At 39.3% G+C, this 14,110-nt stretch overlaps 1 protein-coding gene across 1 annotated transcript in view; it reads right to left on the bottom strand.

Annotated features, from left to right (window-relative positions):
- CFAP47 (cilia and flagella associated protein 47) overlaps positions 1-14,110 on the bottom strand; it is a gene marked incomplete at both ends in the record, with an annotated part of 513,170 nt that overhangs the window by 424,043 nt on the left and 75,017 nt on the right. Inside the window, 3 exon segments of the mRNA XM_082682021.1 lie at positions 399-550; positions 554-612; positions 1,350-1,539. Coding sequence (XP_082538147.1) covers positions 399-550; positions 554-612; positions 1,350-1,539 — 401 coding nt within the window.

The raw sequence follows: 14,110 nt of genomic DNA, 5'->3' as shown, positions 1-14,110 counted from the left end.
AGAACAACTTGTTTATCACAGTTTAAAATTTTTAATCTTAGATAAATTCAGGCTCTCAGCCATAATTAATGAACATGACTACTCTGAGGACTGTATACATTTCCAAAAGTGATTATTTCTATTCTTCTTCTCTACTTGTTAACAGCATATTTTAAGAATCATCTGGTAAACCATTCACAAGTCCTGGCAAGTACGCAATAGAGATGAGAGGTTAGATGATAGCATTCAGCAACCACTCCTCTGATGTAAAAGAAAAAAAAAAAAAGAGAGAAAATTAAATTTTGCTATTATTATTATTACCATCACTAATTTGTTACAGCAGGATCTGATAAGATCTCTGCATGTCATGCTGGTTATTGTATCTTACAAAATTTCAGGTATTTAATATAGTACATTACCTGAAATGTTTATGCTCTTCTCCAGACCGGATACTTGCAGCTCGGTCATTGGGAAAGGCTATCAGAGCATCCTTTATTAACTCCTTACTTGTGTTATGATTGTGAATGTGTGTCGTGGTTGATTGAAGCATTGCGACAAGTACATGGTCCTTCTATTTTGCCAAGTCTTTCACCACAAACTGTCCCACAGGATTACTGATCAAAGGGGATATACCTTTTAGAGAATTGAATATTAAGTGTAAATATGTTTTTTTTTTAATTTCCATGAATTAATTACTACACTAGACCACTGGTTCCAACTTAAAGCTAAATCCCTAAGCAAATTCAGAAAATATGAATAATTCATTTAATAAATGGATCTACATAAAACAATTTAGCAAAATAATGCATGCATAAGTAATAAAAGTGCATGCAAAAAAACTAAAACATGGTAACTTGAAGGACTGGGTTGGCACACATGAAACTGAAATTTTTATACGTTAAAGAGAGTTGAATATCAGCAATTTCATATGGGTCAATGTATAAGAGATAACTGAGAATTAGTTGAAACAGCAGCAACCAGAAAATCCACAGAATGGTCAAAACCAGTTTACAATATAGACTCAAACAAAGAAGTAAAAGAATAAAATATAAAAACCATTAAAATATTTAATAAATTTTATAGATCACTAAACCAGTGCTATTCAAAGTTAGATCCTCAAAATGGCAGCATCAGCATCTACTGGAAACATGTTAGAAATACAAATCTTTGGGCTCCAACGAAGACCTACTTAATAATCAACGCCGGGACATAGGACAGTGATATGTTTTAACAGGCCTAGATGCACGTAGAAGTTGAGAACCATTAGATTAGACCACATTTGATATATACAGCTAAGCATTAGTATGTTAAGATAATCTTGTATTAACCAAAAATAGATAAATAAATGGTAAGCACCCCCAATAGCATACCAGGATTAATTTTCATCACAACTTTCTTGGTGGAAGGTTTGCAGACACTACTGAAATATAAACGTATCTGATGGAAAGGCTTCAGGGACGAAGACTGCAAATTTTCATCCGTCACTGAGCCAATAATCTCTATAAATTGCTTCACTTTAAAGACTCCAACTTGATGTGGAATGAATAAACATGCCACATTCTGAAAAAAGAAGAAAAGTGACCAATTGCTATAGGCTGAATGTTTGTGAACACCTAAAACTCATATTTTGTTTTTTGCCTTTTTTTTTGCCACACCGCACGGCACACGGGATCTTAGCTCCTCAACAAGGGATTGAACCCGCACCCCCTGAAGTGGAACTGTGGAGTCTCAACCACTGGACTGCCAGGGAAGTCCCTGAAACTCATGTTAAAAACTCATATGTTAATGCCCTATGGCAGGGGTCCCCAACCCCTGGGCCACAGACCAGTACCAGTCCCAGTCCAGTCCATAGCCTGTTAGGAACCGGGCCGCACAGCAGGAAGTGAGCGGCGGGCAAGCAATCGAAGCTTCATCTGTATTTACAGCTGTTCCTCATCACTCGCATTACCGCCTGAACTCCACCTCCTGTCAGATCAGCAGCGGCATTAGATTCTCATAGGAGCCCGAATTCTACAGTAAACTGCGCATGCGAAGGATCTAAGTTGCAGGCTTCTTATGAGAATCTAATGCCTGATGATCTGAGGTGGAGCTGAGGCAGTGATGCTAGCACTGGGGAGCGGCTGCAGATACAGATTATCATTAGCAGAGAGGTTTCACTGCACAGAGACCATAATAAATTAATTGCTTGCAGACTCATATCAAAACCCTATCAGTGAGTGGCAAGTAAAAACAAGCTCAGGGCTCCCACTGATACTGCATTATGATGAGTTGTATAATTATTTCATTATATATTACAACATAATAATAATAGAAATAAAGTGCACAATGAGTGTAATGCACTTGAATCATCCCGAAACCATCCTCCCCACCCTGATCCGTGGAAAAATTATCTTCCACGAAACCGGTCCCTGGTGCCAAAAAGGTTGGGGACCGTTGCCCTACAGGATAGAATTAGGAGATCCGAGCCCTTGTTAAAGAGGGTCCACAGATCTCCCTAGCCCCTTCCACCATGGGAGGATACCACAAGAAGTCTGTGACCAGGAAGAGGGCCCACACCTGACCATGCTGGCACCCCAATCTGGGACGTCCAGCCTCCAGAACTGTTAGAAATAAATTTCTGTTGTTTATAAATTGTGCAGTCTATGGTATTTTCTTACAGCAGCCCAAATGGATTAAGAAAAACTATTGTACTGTTAGGACAAAATAAAAAGCAAATCAAAAAATATTGCTTATAAAACTTTAAGGAAAGCTTATTTATCGTGGTGATATGAAAGTCTTTAGAAATATCATATACAGAATTGACAAACCTTCAAGATACACATTACTGGAAAATTATCTAAGAAAAAATTAAGATTAATGGTACTGAAGCACTTCCAGAACGGCAGATTAAAGACCTCCAAATAGTTACTCATCCACAAACAGAAAGAGAACGCTAGGAAAATTGTCAAAATCAACTTCTCGGATATTTGAAAATTACCTAAAATACTGCAAAAGTCCAAAGAGTATTTATTTTTTTTAAATGGCTGAATTCTAAACAAAGAACAGGCTTTGTGGCATTTTTACCTACTGTAATCACATCCTCTTATTCCAAATTTGTGCTCTCCTTGAAAAACAACAGCCTTGCAACTATGGTAACTGTGAAAATGATTAGCCTAGCAGCCATCGAGGGAGAATGGGTTTAAAACTCTCCAAAAACCCCATCCCCAGAGAAGTGCTCATATGTGTTCTGTCTGAAAGCTAGCTGAAAAGCCTAGTTTGAGAGCATGGCTTTAACTGACCTGATTCAGAACTCACTCTGTGTGAACAACTCTCTCCCTAGGGTTTTGCCACCCTCCCCTTGAAAAAGAATCAGCTGCAACTGTTGAACATCACAGCAACCTGAGACAGCATTAGCATTTAAGGCTAATAAGAAATAAGAGAATAAACAAACAAAGCCAAAAATGTTCAGAGGGTATTAGAAAAGCTCTGACATATTCCTGGCAATCTAGATTGCCACACACACGTGCAAGAGAGTGTATATCCCCAGGAAAGATTTGAGAAAGATCTAATCTGTCACCTCTGGCTGACTTTGGGACTCGGTACAAGGAGGACCTGAAGCCAGAAAGAGTTGTAAACTACCTGGTAGAACACTGAAGTCATGGCCCACTCAACACATTTATACAGAGGTACTCAGCAAAGGCTGTGAGACATATGGAATCAAGGAATTTAAGGGAGTCTCTGCCCAATCAATAGCTGACCACTAAATTAATTGAGCAACACTTGATAGTCTGCACACAGCAAAGAAAACAACCTTTTCAGAATTAGTCTAGAAAGACACTAAACAAATAAAACAACAACAACAAAGAGCAAAAATCCTATGGGAGATCTGATTTCCAGAGTTCTCAAATTATATTATTTAAAATGCCCAGTTTTCAACAAAAACTTACTGGACACTCAAAGAACTAGGAAGTTACGGCCAACACACAAGAGAGAGGCAATAAACAGAAACTGTCCCTGAGGAAAAACAACTGTTGGACCTATTAAACAAAGACAGTAAGTACAGTACTATAAATATGTTCAAAGGACTGAAGAAAAACATGTCTAAAGACTTAAAGGAAACATGAGAACAACATCTCACAAAATGGAGCATATCAATAAAGTACAGAAATTGTTTAAAAGAACAAATAAAGACAAGGGAATGTAGGAAACTCACAAGTATGTGGAAATTAAACAATACACTCCTAAGCAACTAATGGGTCAAAGAAGAAGTCTCAAAGGAAATTAGAAAATACTTTGAGATGAAGAAAAACTAAAACTCAACATACCAAAACTTACGGAATGCAGCAAAAGCACTGATTAGAAGTAAATTTATAGCAGTAAGCACCTATATTAAAAAAGACAAAGGCCTTTGTCATGTAATACATGAAATAGAGAATAGAAAACAACAGAGAAAATCAACAAACCTGAAAGTATGTCTTTGAAATGATTAATGATATTGAAAAAAAACTTGAGCTAGACAAACCAAGCCAACAACAACAACAACAAAAACTCAATTTCTTAAAATCAAGAATAAAAGAGAGGACATCTTTACCAACTCTACATCAATAAAAAGGAGTATGAAAGAATACAATGAACAATCATATGCCAACCAATTAGATAACCTATATGACATGGACAAATCCTCAGAAAGACACAAACTTCTGAAAATGGTTCTAGAAGAAACAGAAAATCTGAATAGCCTAGGATAACAAGAGATTAAAGTAGGAATTTTTAAACTTCTGACAAAGAGAAGTCCAGAACCAGATGGCTTTGATGAATTTTACTGAACATTTAAAGAATTAGCACCAATTCTACAAAAACTACTCCAAAAATTAAAGGGAACACTTTCCAAATCCTTCCATACCAGTTTTAGGCTAATGTAAAAAGTAAAGACATTCAAGAAAATAAAACTACAGACTAATGTCCTTTATGAATATATATGCAAAACTCTACCAAACATTATCAAATTGAATTCAGCAACACATACAAAGGATTATCCACACTATGTACAACTATGTAAAACTCCTTTGCCATGTAACATCACATATTCGGTCTTGGGAAGAATTTTTTGGATTAGACTTCAAAAGCACATACAACAAAAGTAAAAAAATAGACAAGACTGTATCAAACTAAAAACCTTCTGTTGAGCAAAAGAAACAGTCAACATAGTGAAGAGACAGCCTACAGAATGGGAAAAATACTTGTGAACCATCTAACTGATATAGGGTTAATATGCAAAATACATAAGGAACTCATACAAATCAAAAGTAAACTAATAACCTGGTTAAAAAAATGGGCAGGTGCAGCAGAAACTAGGTGGCGGGTAGGGAGTGAGCAGCTCCGCGTCGCCACTGCACCTACAGTGTGCCTCGGTAGTGGTGAGTCCTGGTACAAGACCACAGTTTGATAAGCCGTCTCCTACTGCATTAAGGATGGCCAACCTCAACATGAGATAGGCCTCTGGACATTGATGGCTTAAAGTCTTTCTATAAAAATCTACTACTGGACAGATCTTCAAGATGGCGGAAGAGTAAGAGGTGGAGATCACCCTCTGCCCCACAAATACATCAGAAATACATCTACATGTGGAACAGCTCCTACAGAACACCTACTGAATGCTGGCAGAAGACCTCAGACCTCCCAAAAGGCAAGAAACTCCCCACGTACCTGGGTAGGGCAAAAGAAAAAAGCAATAAACAGAGACAAAAGAATAGGGACGGGACCTGCACCAGTGGGAGGGAGCTCTGAAGGAGGAAAGGATTCCACACACTAGGAAGCCCCTTCGCGAGCGGAGACTGCGGGGAGCGGAGGGGGAAGCTTCGGAGCCGCGGAGGAGAGCACAGCAAGAGCGGTGCGGAGGGCAAAGCGGAGAGATTCCCGCACAGAGGATCGGTACCAACCACTCACCAGGCCGAGAGCCTTACGCACCGGGGTGGGCAGGGACTGGGAGCTGAGGCTCGAGCTTCAGAGGTCGGATCCCTGGGAGAGGACTGGGGTTGGCTGCGTGAACACAGCCTGAAGGGGGCTAGTGCACCACGGCTAGCCTGGAGCGAGTACGGGAAAAAGTCTGGAGCTGCTGAAGAGGCAAGAGACTTTTTCTTACCTCTTTGTTTCCTGGTGCGCGAGGAGAGGGGATTAAGAGCACTGCTTAAAGGAGCTCCAGAGACAGGCTAACAGCGCGGACCCCAGAGATGGGCATGAGACGCTAAGGCCGCTGCTGCTGCCACCAAGAAGCCTGTCTGCAAGCACAGCTCACTCTCCACACCTCCCCTCCCGGGAGCCTGTGCAGCCCACCACTGCCAGGGTCCCATAATCCAGGGACAACTTCCCCGGGAGAACGCACGGCACGCCTTAGGCTGGTGCAACGTCATGCCGGCCTCTGCCGCCACAGGCTCGCCCAGCACTCCGTACCCCTCCCTCCCCCCGGCCTGAGTGAGCCAGAGCCCCCTAAGCAGCTGCTCCTTAAACCCCATCCTGTCTGAGGGAAGAACAGATGCCCTCCGGCGACCTACACACAGAGGCGGGGCCAAATCCAAAGCTGAGCACCTGGGAGCTGTGGGAACAAAGAAGAGAAAGGGAAATCTCTCCCAGCAGCCTCAGAAGCAGCGGATTAAAGCTCCACAATCAACTTGATGTACCCTGCATCTGTGGAATACATGAATAGACAACGAATCATCCCAAATTGAGGAGGTGGACTTTGAGAGCAAAATTTATTATTTTTTCCTCTTTTCCTCTTTTGGTGTGTATGTGTATGCTTTTGTGTGAGATTTTGCCTGTATATCTTTGCTTTCACCATTTGTCCTAGGTTTCTGCCCGTCCCTTTCTTTTTCTAAATAATTATTTTTTAATTTAATAACTTTATTATATTTTACTTTATTTTATTCTACTGTATCTTCTTTCTTTTTTTCCTTCCTTCCCTCCTTCCTTCCTTCCTTGCTCTCTCCTTCCCTCCCTCCATTCTTTCCTTCTTTCCTTCTTTTCTTCTTTCTTCCGTCCTTCCTTTCCTCCCTCCCTCCCTCCATCCCTCCTTTCTTTCTTTCTTTCTTTCTTTCTTCTTACTTCTACTAATTCTTTCTCTCTACTTTTACTCCCTTTTATTCTGAGCCGTGTGAATGAAAGGCTCTTGGTGCAACAACCAGGAGTCAGTGCTGTGCCTCTGAGGCGGCACAGCCAACTTCAGGACACTGGTCAACAAGAGACTTCCAGGCTCCACATAATATCAAACGGTGAAAATCTCCCAGAGATCTCCATCTCAACACCACCACCCAGCTTCACTCAACGACCAGCAAGCTACAGTGCTGGACAACCTATGCCAAACAACTAGCAAGACAGGAACACAACCCCACCCATTAGCAGAGAGGCTGCCTAAAATCATAATAAGTCCACAGACACCCCAAAACACACCACCAGACGTGGACCTGCCCACTAGAGAGACAAGATCCAGCCTCATCCACCACAACACAGGCACTAGTCCCCTCCACTAGGAAGCCTACATAACCCACTGAACCAATCTTAGCCACTGGGGACAGACATCAAAAACAACGGGAACTATGAACCTGCAGCCTGCAAAAAGGAGACCCCAAACACAGTAAGATAAGCAAAATGAGAAGACAGAAAAACACACGGCAGATGAAGGAGGAAGATAAAAACCCACCAGACCTAACAAATGAAGAGGAAATAGGCAGTCTACCTGAAAAAGAATTCAGAATAATGATAGTAAACATGATCCAAAATCATGGAAACAGAATAGACAAAATGCAAGAAACATTTAACAAGGACCTAGAAGAACTAAAGATGAAACAAACAATGATGAACAACACAATAAATGAAATGAAAAAGACTCTAGATGGGATCAATAGCAGAATAACTGAGGCAGAAGGACGGATAAGTGACCTGGAAGATAAAATAGTGGAAATAACTACTACAGAGCAGAAAAAAGAAAAAAGAATGCAAAGAACTAAGGACAGTCTCAGAGACCTCTCAGACAACATTAAACGCACCAATATTCGAATTATAGGGGTTCCAGAAGAAGAAGAAAAAAAGAATGGGACGGAGAAAATATTTGAAGAGATTATAGTTGAAAACTTCCCTAATATGGGAAAGGAAATAGTTAATCAAGTCCAGGAAGCACAGAGAGTCCCATACAGGATAAATCCAAGGAGAAATACGCCAAGACACATATTAATCAAACTGTCAAAAATTAAATACAAAGAAAGCATATTAAAAGCAGCAAGGGAAAAACAACACATAACACACAAGGGAATCCCCATAAGGTTAACAGCTGATCTTTCAGCAGAAACTCTGCAAGCCAGAAGGGAGTGGCAGGACATACTGAAAGTGATGAAGGAGAAGAACCTGCAACCAAGATTACTCTACCCAGCAAGGATCTCATTCAGATTTGATGGAGAAATTAAAACCTTTACAGATGAGCAAAAGCTGAGAGAGTTCAGCACCACCAAACCAGCTTTACCTCAAATGCTAAAGGAACTTCTCTAGGCAAGAAACACAAGACAAGGAAAAGACCTACAATAACAAACCCAAAACAATTAAGAAAATGGGAATAGGAACATACATATCGATAATTACCTTAAATGTAAATGGACTAAATGCTCCCACCAAAAGACACAGATTGGTTGAATGGATACAAAAACAAGACCCATATATATGCTGTCTACAAGAGACCCACTTCAGACCTAGAGACACATACAGACTGAAAGTAAGGGGATGCAAAAAGATATTCCATGCAAATGGAAACCAAAAGAAAGCTGGAGACGCAATTCTCATATCAGACAAAATAGACTTTAAAATAAAGACTATTAGAAGAGACAAAGAAGGACACTACATAATGATCAAGGGATCAATCCAAGAAGAAGATATAACAATTGTAAATATTTATGCACCCAACATAGGAGCACCTCAATACATAAGGCAAATACTAACAGCCATAAAAGGGGATATCGAAAGTAACATATTCATAGTAGGGGACTTTAACACCCCATTTTCACCAATGGACAGATAATCCAAAATGAAAATAAATAAGGAAACACAAGCTTTAAATGATACATTAAACAAGATGGACTTAATTGATATTTATAGGACACTCCATCCAAAAACAACAGAATACACATTTTTCTCAAGTGCTCATGGAACATTCTCCAGGATAGATCATATCTTGGGTCACAAACCAAGCCTTGGTAAATTTAAGAAAACTGAAATTATATCAAGTATCTTTTCCGACCACAACACCATGAGACTAGATATCAATTACAGGAAAAGATCTGTAAAAAATACAAACACATGGATGCTAAACAATACACTACTTAATAACGAAGTGATCACTGAAGAAATCAAAGAGGAAATAAAAAAAATACCTAGAAACAAATGACAATGGAGACACGACGACCCAAAACCAATAGGATGCAGCCAAAGCAGTTCTAAGAGGGAAGTTAATAGCAATATAAGCCTACCTTAAGAAGCAGGAAACATCTCGAATAAACAAACTAACCTTGCACCTCAAGCAATTAGAGAAATAAGAACAAAAAAAAACCCAAAGTTAGCAGAAGGAAACAAACCATAAAAATCAGATCAGAAATAAATGAAAAAGAAATGAAGGAAACAATAGCAAAGATCAATAAAACTAAAAGCTGGTTCTTTGAGAAGATAAACAAAATAGATAACCCATTAGCCAGACTCATCAAGAGAAAAAGGGAGAAGACTCAAATCAACAGAATTAGAAATGAAAAAGGAGAAGTAACAACTGACACTGCAGAAATACAAAAGATCATGAGAGATTACTACAAGCAACTCTATGCCAATAAAATGGACAACCTGGAAGAAATGGACAAATTCGTAGAAATGCACAACCTTGTGAGACTGAACCAGGAGGAAGAAATAGAAAATATGAACAGACCAATCACAAGCACCAAAATTGAAACTGTAATTAAAAATCTTCTAACAAACAAAAGCCCAGGACCAGATGGCTTCACAGGCGAATTCTAGCAAACATTTAGAGAAGAGCTAACATCTATCCTTCTCAAACTCTTTCAAAATATAGCAGAGGGAGGAACACTCCCAAATTCCTTCTATGAGGCCACCATCACCTTGATACCAAAACCAGACAAGGATGTCACAAAGAAAGAAAACTACAGGCCAATATCACTGATGAACATAGATGCAAAAATCCTCAACAAAATATTAGCGAACAGAATCCAACAGCACATTAAAAGGCTCATACACCATGATCAAGCGGGGTTTATTCCAGGAATGCAAGGATTCTTCAATATACACAAATCTATCAATGTGATAAACCATATTAACAAATTGAAGAAGAAAAACCATATGATCATCTCAATAAATGCAGAGAAAGCTTTTTACATAATTCAACACCCATTTATGATAAAAACCCTGCAGAAAGTAGGCATAGAGGGAACTTTCCTCAACCTATTAAAGGCCATATATGACAAGCCCACAGCCAACATCATCCTCAATACTGAAAAACTGAAAGCATTTCCACTAAGATCAGGAAAAAGACAAGGTTGCCCACTCTCACCACTCTTATTCAACATAGTTTTGGAAGTTTAAGCCACAGCAATCAGAGAAGAAAAGGAAATAAAAGAAATCCAAATCGGAAAAGAAGAAAAACTGTCACTGTTTGCAGATGACATGATACTATAAATAGAGAATCCTAAAGATGCTACCAGAAAACTGCTAGAGCTAATCAATGAATTTGGTAAAGTTGCAGGATACAAAATTAATGCACAGAAATCTCTGGCATTCCTATACACTAATGATGAAAAATCTGAAAGTGAAATCAAGAAAACACTCCCATTAACCACTGCAACAAAAAGAATAAAATATCTAGGAATAAACCTACCTAAGGAGACACAAGACCTGTATGCAGAAAATCATAAGATACTGATGAGAAAAATTAAAGATGATACAAATAGATGGAGAGACATACCATGTTCTTGGATTGGAAGAATCAACATTGTGAAAATGACTCTACTACCCAAAGCAATCTACAGATTCAATGCAATCCCTATGAAACTACCACTGGCATTTTTCACAGAACTAGAACAAAAAATTTCACAATTTGTATGGAAACACAAAAGACCTCGAATAGCCAAAGCAATCTTGAGAAAGAAAAATGGAGCTGGAGGAATCAGGCTTCCTGACTTCAGACTATACTACAAAGCTACAGTAATCAAGACAGTATGGTACTGGCACAAAAACAGAAAGACAGATCAATGGAACAGGATAGAAAGCCCAGAGATAAACCCACACACATATGGTCACCTTATCTTTGATAAAGGAGGCAGGAATGTACAGTGGAGAAAGAACAGCCTCTTCAATAAGTGGTGCTGGGAAAACTGGACAGGTACATGTAAAAGTATGAGATTAGATCACTCCCTAACATCATACACAAAAATAAGCTCAAAATGGATTAAAGACCTAAATGTAAGGTCAGAAACTATCAAACTCTTAGAGGAAAACACAGGCAGGACACTCTATGACATAAATCACAGCAAGATCGTTTTTGACCCACCTCCTAGAGAAATGGAAATAAAAACAAAAATAAACAAATGGGACCTAATGAAACTTCAAAGCTTTTGCATAGCAAAGGAAACCATAAATAAGACCAAAAGACAACCCTCAGAATGGGAGAAAATATTTGCAAATGAAGCAACTGACAAAGGATTAATTTCCAAAATTTACAAGCGGCTCATGCAGCTCAATAACAAAAAAACAAACAACCCAATCCAAAAATGGGCAGAAGACCTAAATAGACATTTCTCCAAAGAAGATATACAGACTGCCAACAAACACATGAAAGAATGCTCAACATCATTAATCATTAGAGAAATGCAAATCAAAACTACAATGAGATATCATCTCACACCAGTCAGAATGGCCATCATCAAAAAATCTAGAAACAATAAATGCTGGAGAGGGTGGGGAAAAAAGGGAACCCTCTTGCAGTGCCGGTGGGAATGTGAATTGGTTCAGCCACTATGGAGAACAGTATGGAGGTTCCTTAAAAAACTACAAATAGAACTACCATATGACCCAGCAATCCCACTACTGGGCATATACCCTGAGCAAACCATAATTCAAAAAGAGTCATGTACCAAAATGTTCATTGTAGCTCTATTTACAATAGCCCGGAGATGGAAACAACCTAAGTGTCCATCATCGGATGAATGGATAAAGAAGATATGGCACATATATACAATGGAATATTACTCAGCCATAAAAAGAAACGAAATTGAGCTATTTGTAATGAGGTGGATAGACCTAGAGTCTGTCATACGGAGTGAAGTAAGTCAGAAAGAGAAAGACAAATACCGTATGCTAACACATATATATGGAATTTAAGAAAAAAAAAATGTCATGAAGAACCTAGCGGTAAGACAGGAATAAAGACACAGACCTACTAGAGAACGGACTTGAGGATATGGGGAGGGGGAAGGGTGAGCTGTGACAAAGCGAGAGAGAGACATGGACATATATACACTAACAAACGTAAGGTAGATAGCTAGTGGGAAGCAGCCCCATAGCACAGGGATATCAGCTCGGTGCTTTGTGACCCCCTGGAGGGGTGGGATAGGGAGGGTGGGAGGGAGCAAGACGCAAGAGGGAAGAGATATGGGAACATATGTATATGTGTAACTAATTCACTTTGTTATAGAGCAGAAACTAGCACACCATTGTAAAGCAATTATACCCCAATAAAGATGTTTTAAAAAAAATTCTCTTTATCAATCCACCATCTGGAGAGAGAATAGTCTATAAGTAATCTTTTTGTTTTCATTCTGTAGGAGAAATAATCATGCATCACTTCACTCTTCTTTTGTAAATTATTTGCTTATTTTTCCCATTTTAAAGGCTTCCCTAACGTCTGTAATTAGAATTTTCCATGCCTTTTGAAGTTTATTTTTCTTAACCTTAAAAATATTTTTAGGAATAGTGTGTGCTCCCTGTGGAAGACAAAGAACATAAAAAATTAAAATATGAACTGCTAGCCCTTAATGTACTTATTAGTAAACTTCCACTGCCCAATGAAGAGCCACAAAACGTAGCATCCTAACACAACAACTGTTTGTTCTCACAGATCTACAGGTTGGCTGAGGGGCTCTACTTCACGCTGTAGCTTAGGACCAGAGGGCTGGCTGGGACCTTTTCTAATGGTGATGACAGTTTTAAAACGTGAGGTGGGTCTTATAAGTGCTGTCACAGAAAGATCTTGCAATCACTTCCATTAGGTTACAAGAGCAAGTCACAGAACAATATGTACACTGTGGCCCCTGTGTGTTAAAAATTCAACATATTTTTGTAGCACATCTATGTACAAAGAAGCCTCAAATCAGCTTTAGAATGACACACACCAGACAGTTAATTGTGGTTACTTTTGAAAAGGGGGCTGAATTTTCGAGCAATGTTGTAAGGCGGGAGATTGTGATTTATGTGTGTAAGAAGTTTTTATAAGAAGAATATATATGCTATGATTAGCTCTGTCATTAAAACATTTAAATGAGCCTAAGAGTAGAAATAGTAGTTGTGTATCACTCGGATTAAGTAACTGCTAACTGATGCAACAGAGAAGACCTGATATCTGAATGACTTAACACAACAAAAGTCTGTTTCTTGTGCACATAAAATCTGATGAAGGTTGGCAGAGGCTCACCGCTCACAGATGACTCCGAGATCCCGGCTATGTACGTCGCGTGGCTCCACACCTCAACACGGGCTCTCTCTGTTTGCTGCTGAATGGAAGAGAAAGCACAGAGGTGCCGTACTGACTCCCTCGTGCCTTGGTCTGGAGGTGACCCTTCCTAATTACAAGTGGACTGGGAATATAGTCTCCCCAGGAACCCAAGGAGAGCAAGACAGGATGTGGATGAGGTTTGCAGTCTCCCATAAACTGGTGTATAGTGTGTGCTCAATAAAGAGCAACTACTGCAATTGCTTATGACAACAACCCTCTTAGTTAGTTGGAGGAGTTTCTGAGAAGGCCAAATTTACCTTGAAATTCACCAAGTTTTTCTTGTGCATACTATGTAAGACATGTTTTCAAATACAGGATTCCATCTAATTTCCAAAAGTACCCTGTACA

This window comes from Grampus griseus (genome assembly GCF_964374135.1).
Source record: "Grampus griseus genome assembly, chromosome: X".
Classification (NCBI taxonomy): Eukaryota; Metazoa; Chordata; class Mammalia; order Artiodactyla; family Delphinidae; genus Grampus; species Grampus griseus.
Note: the sequence above shows the minus strand (reverse complement) of the source record. Positions and strands in the feature narration are given on the sequence as shown.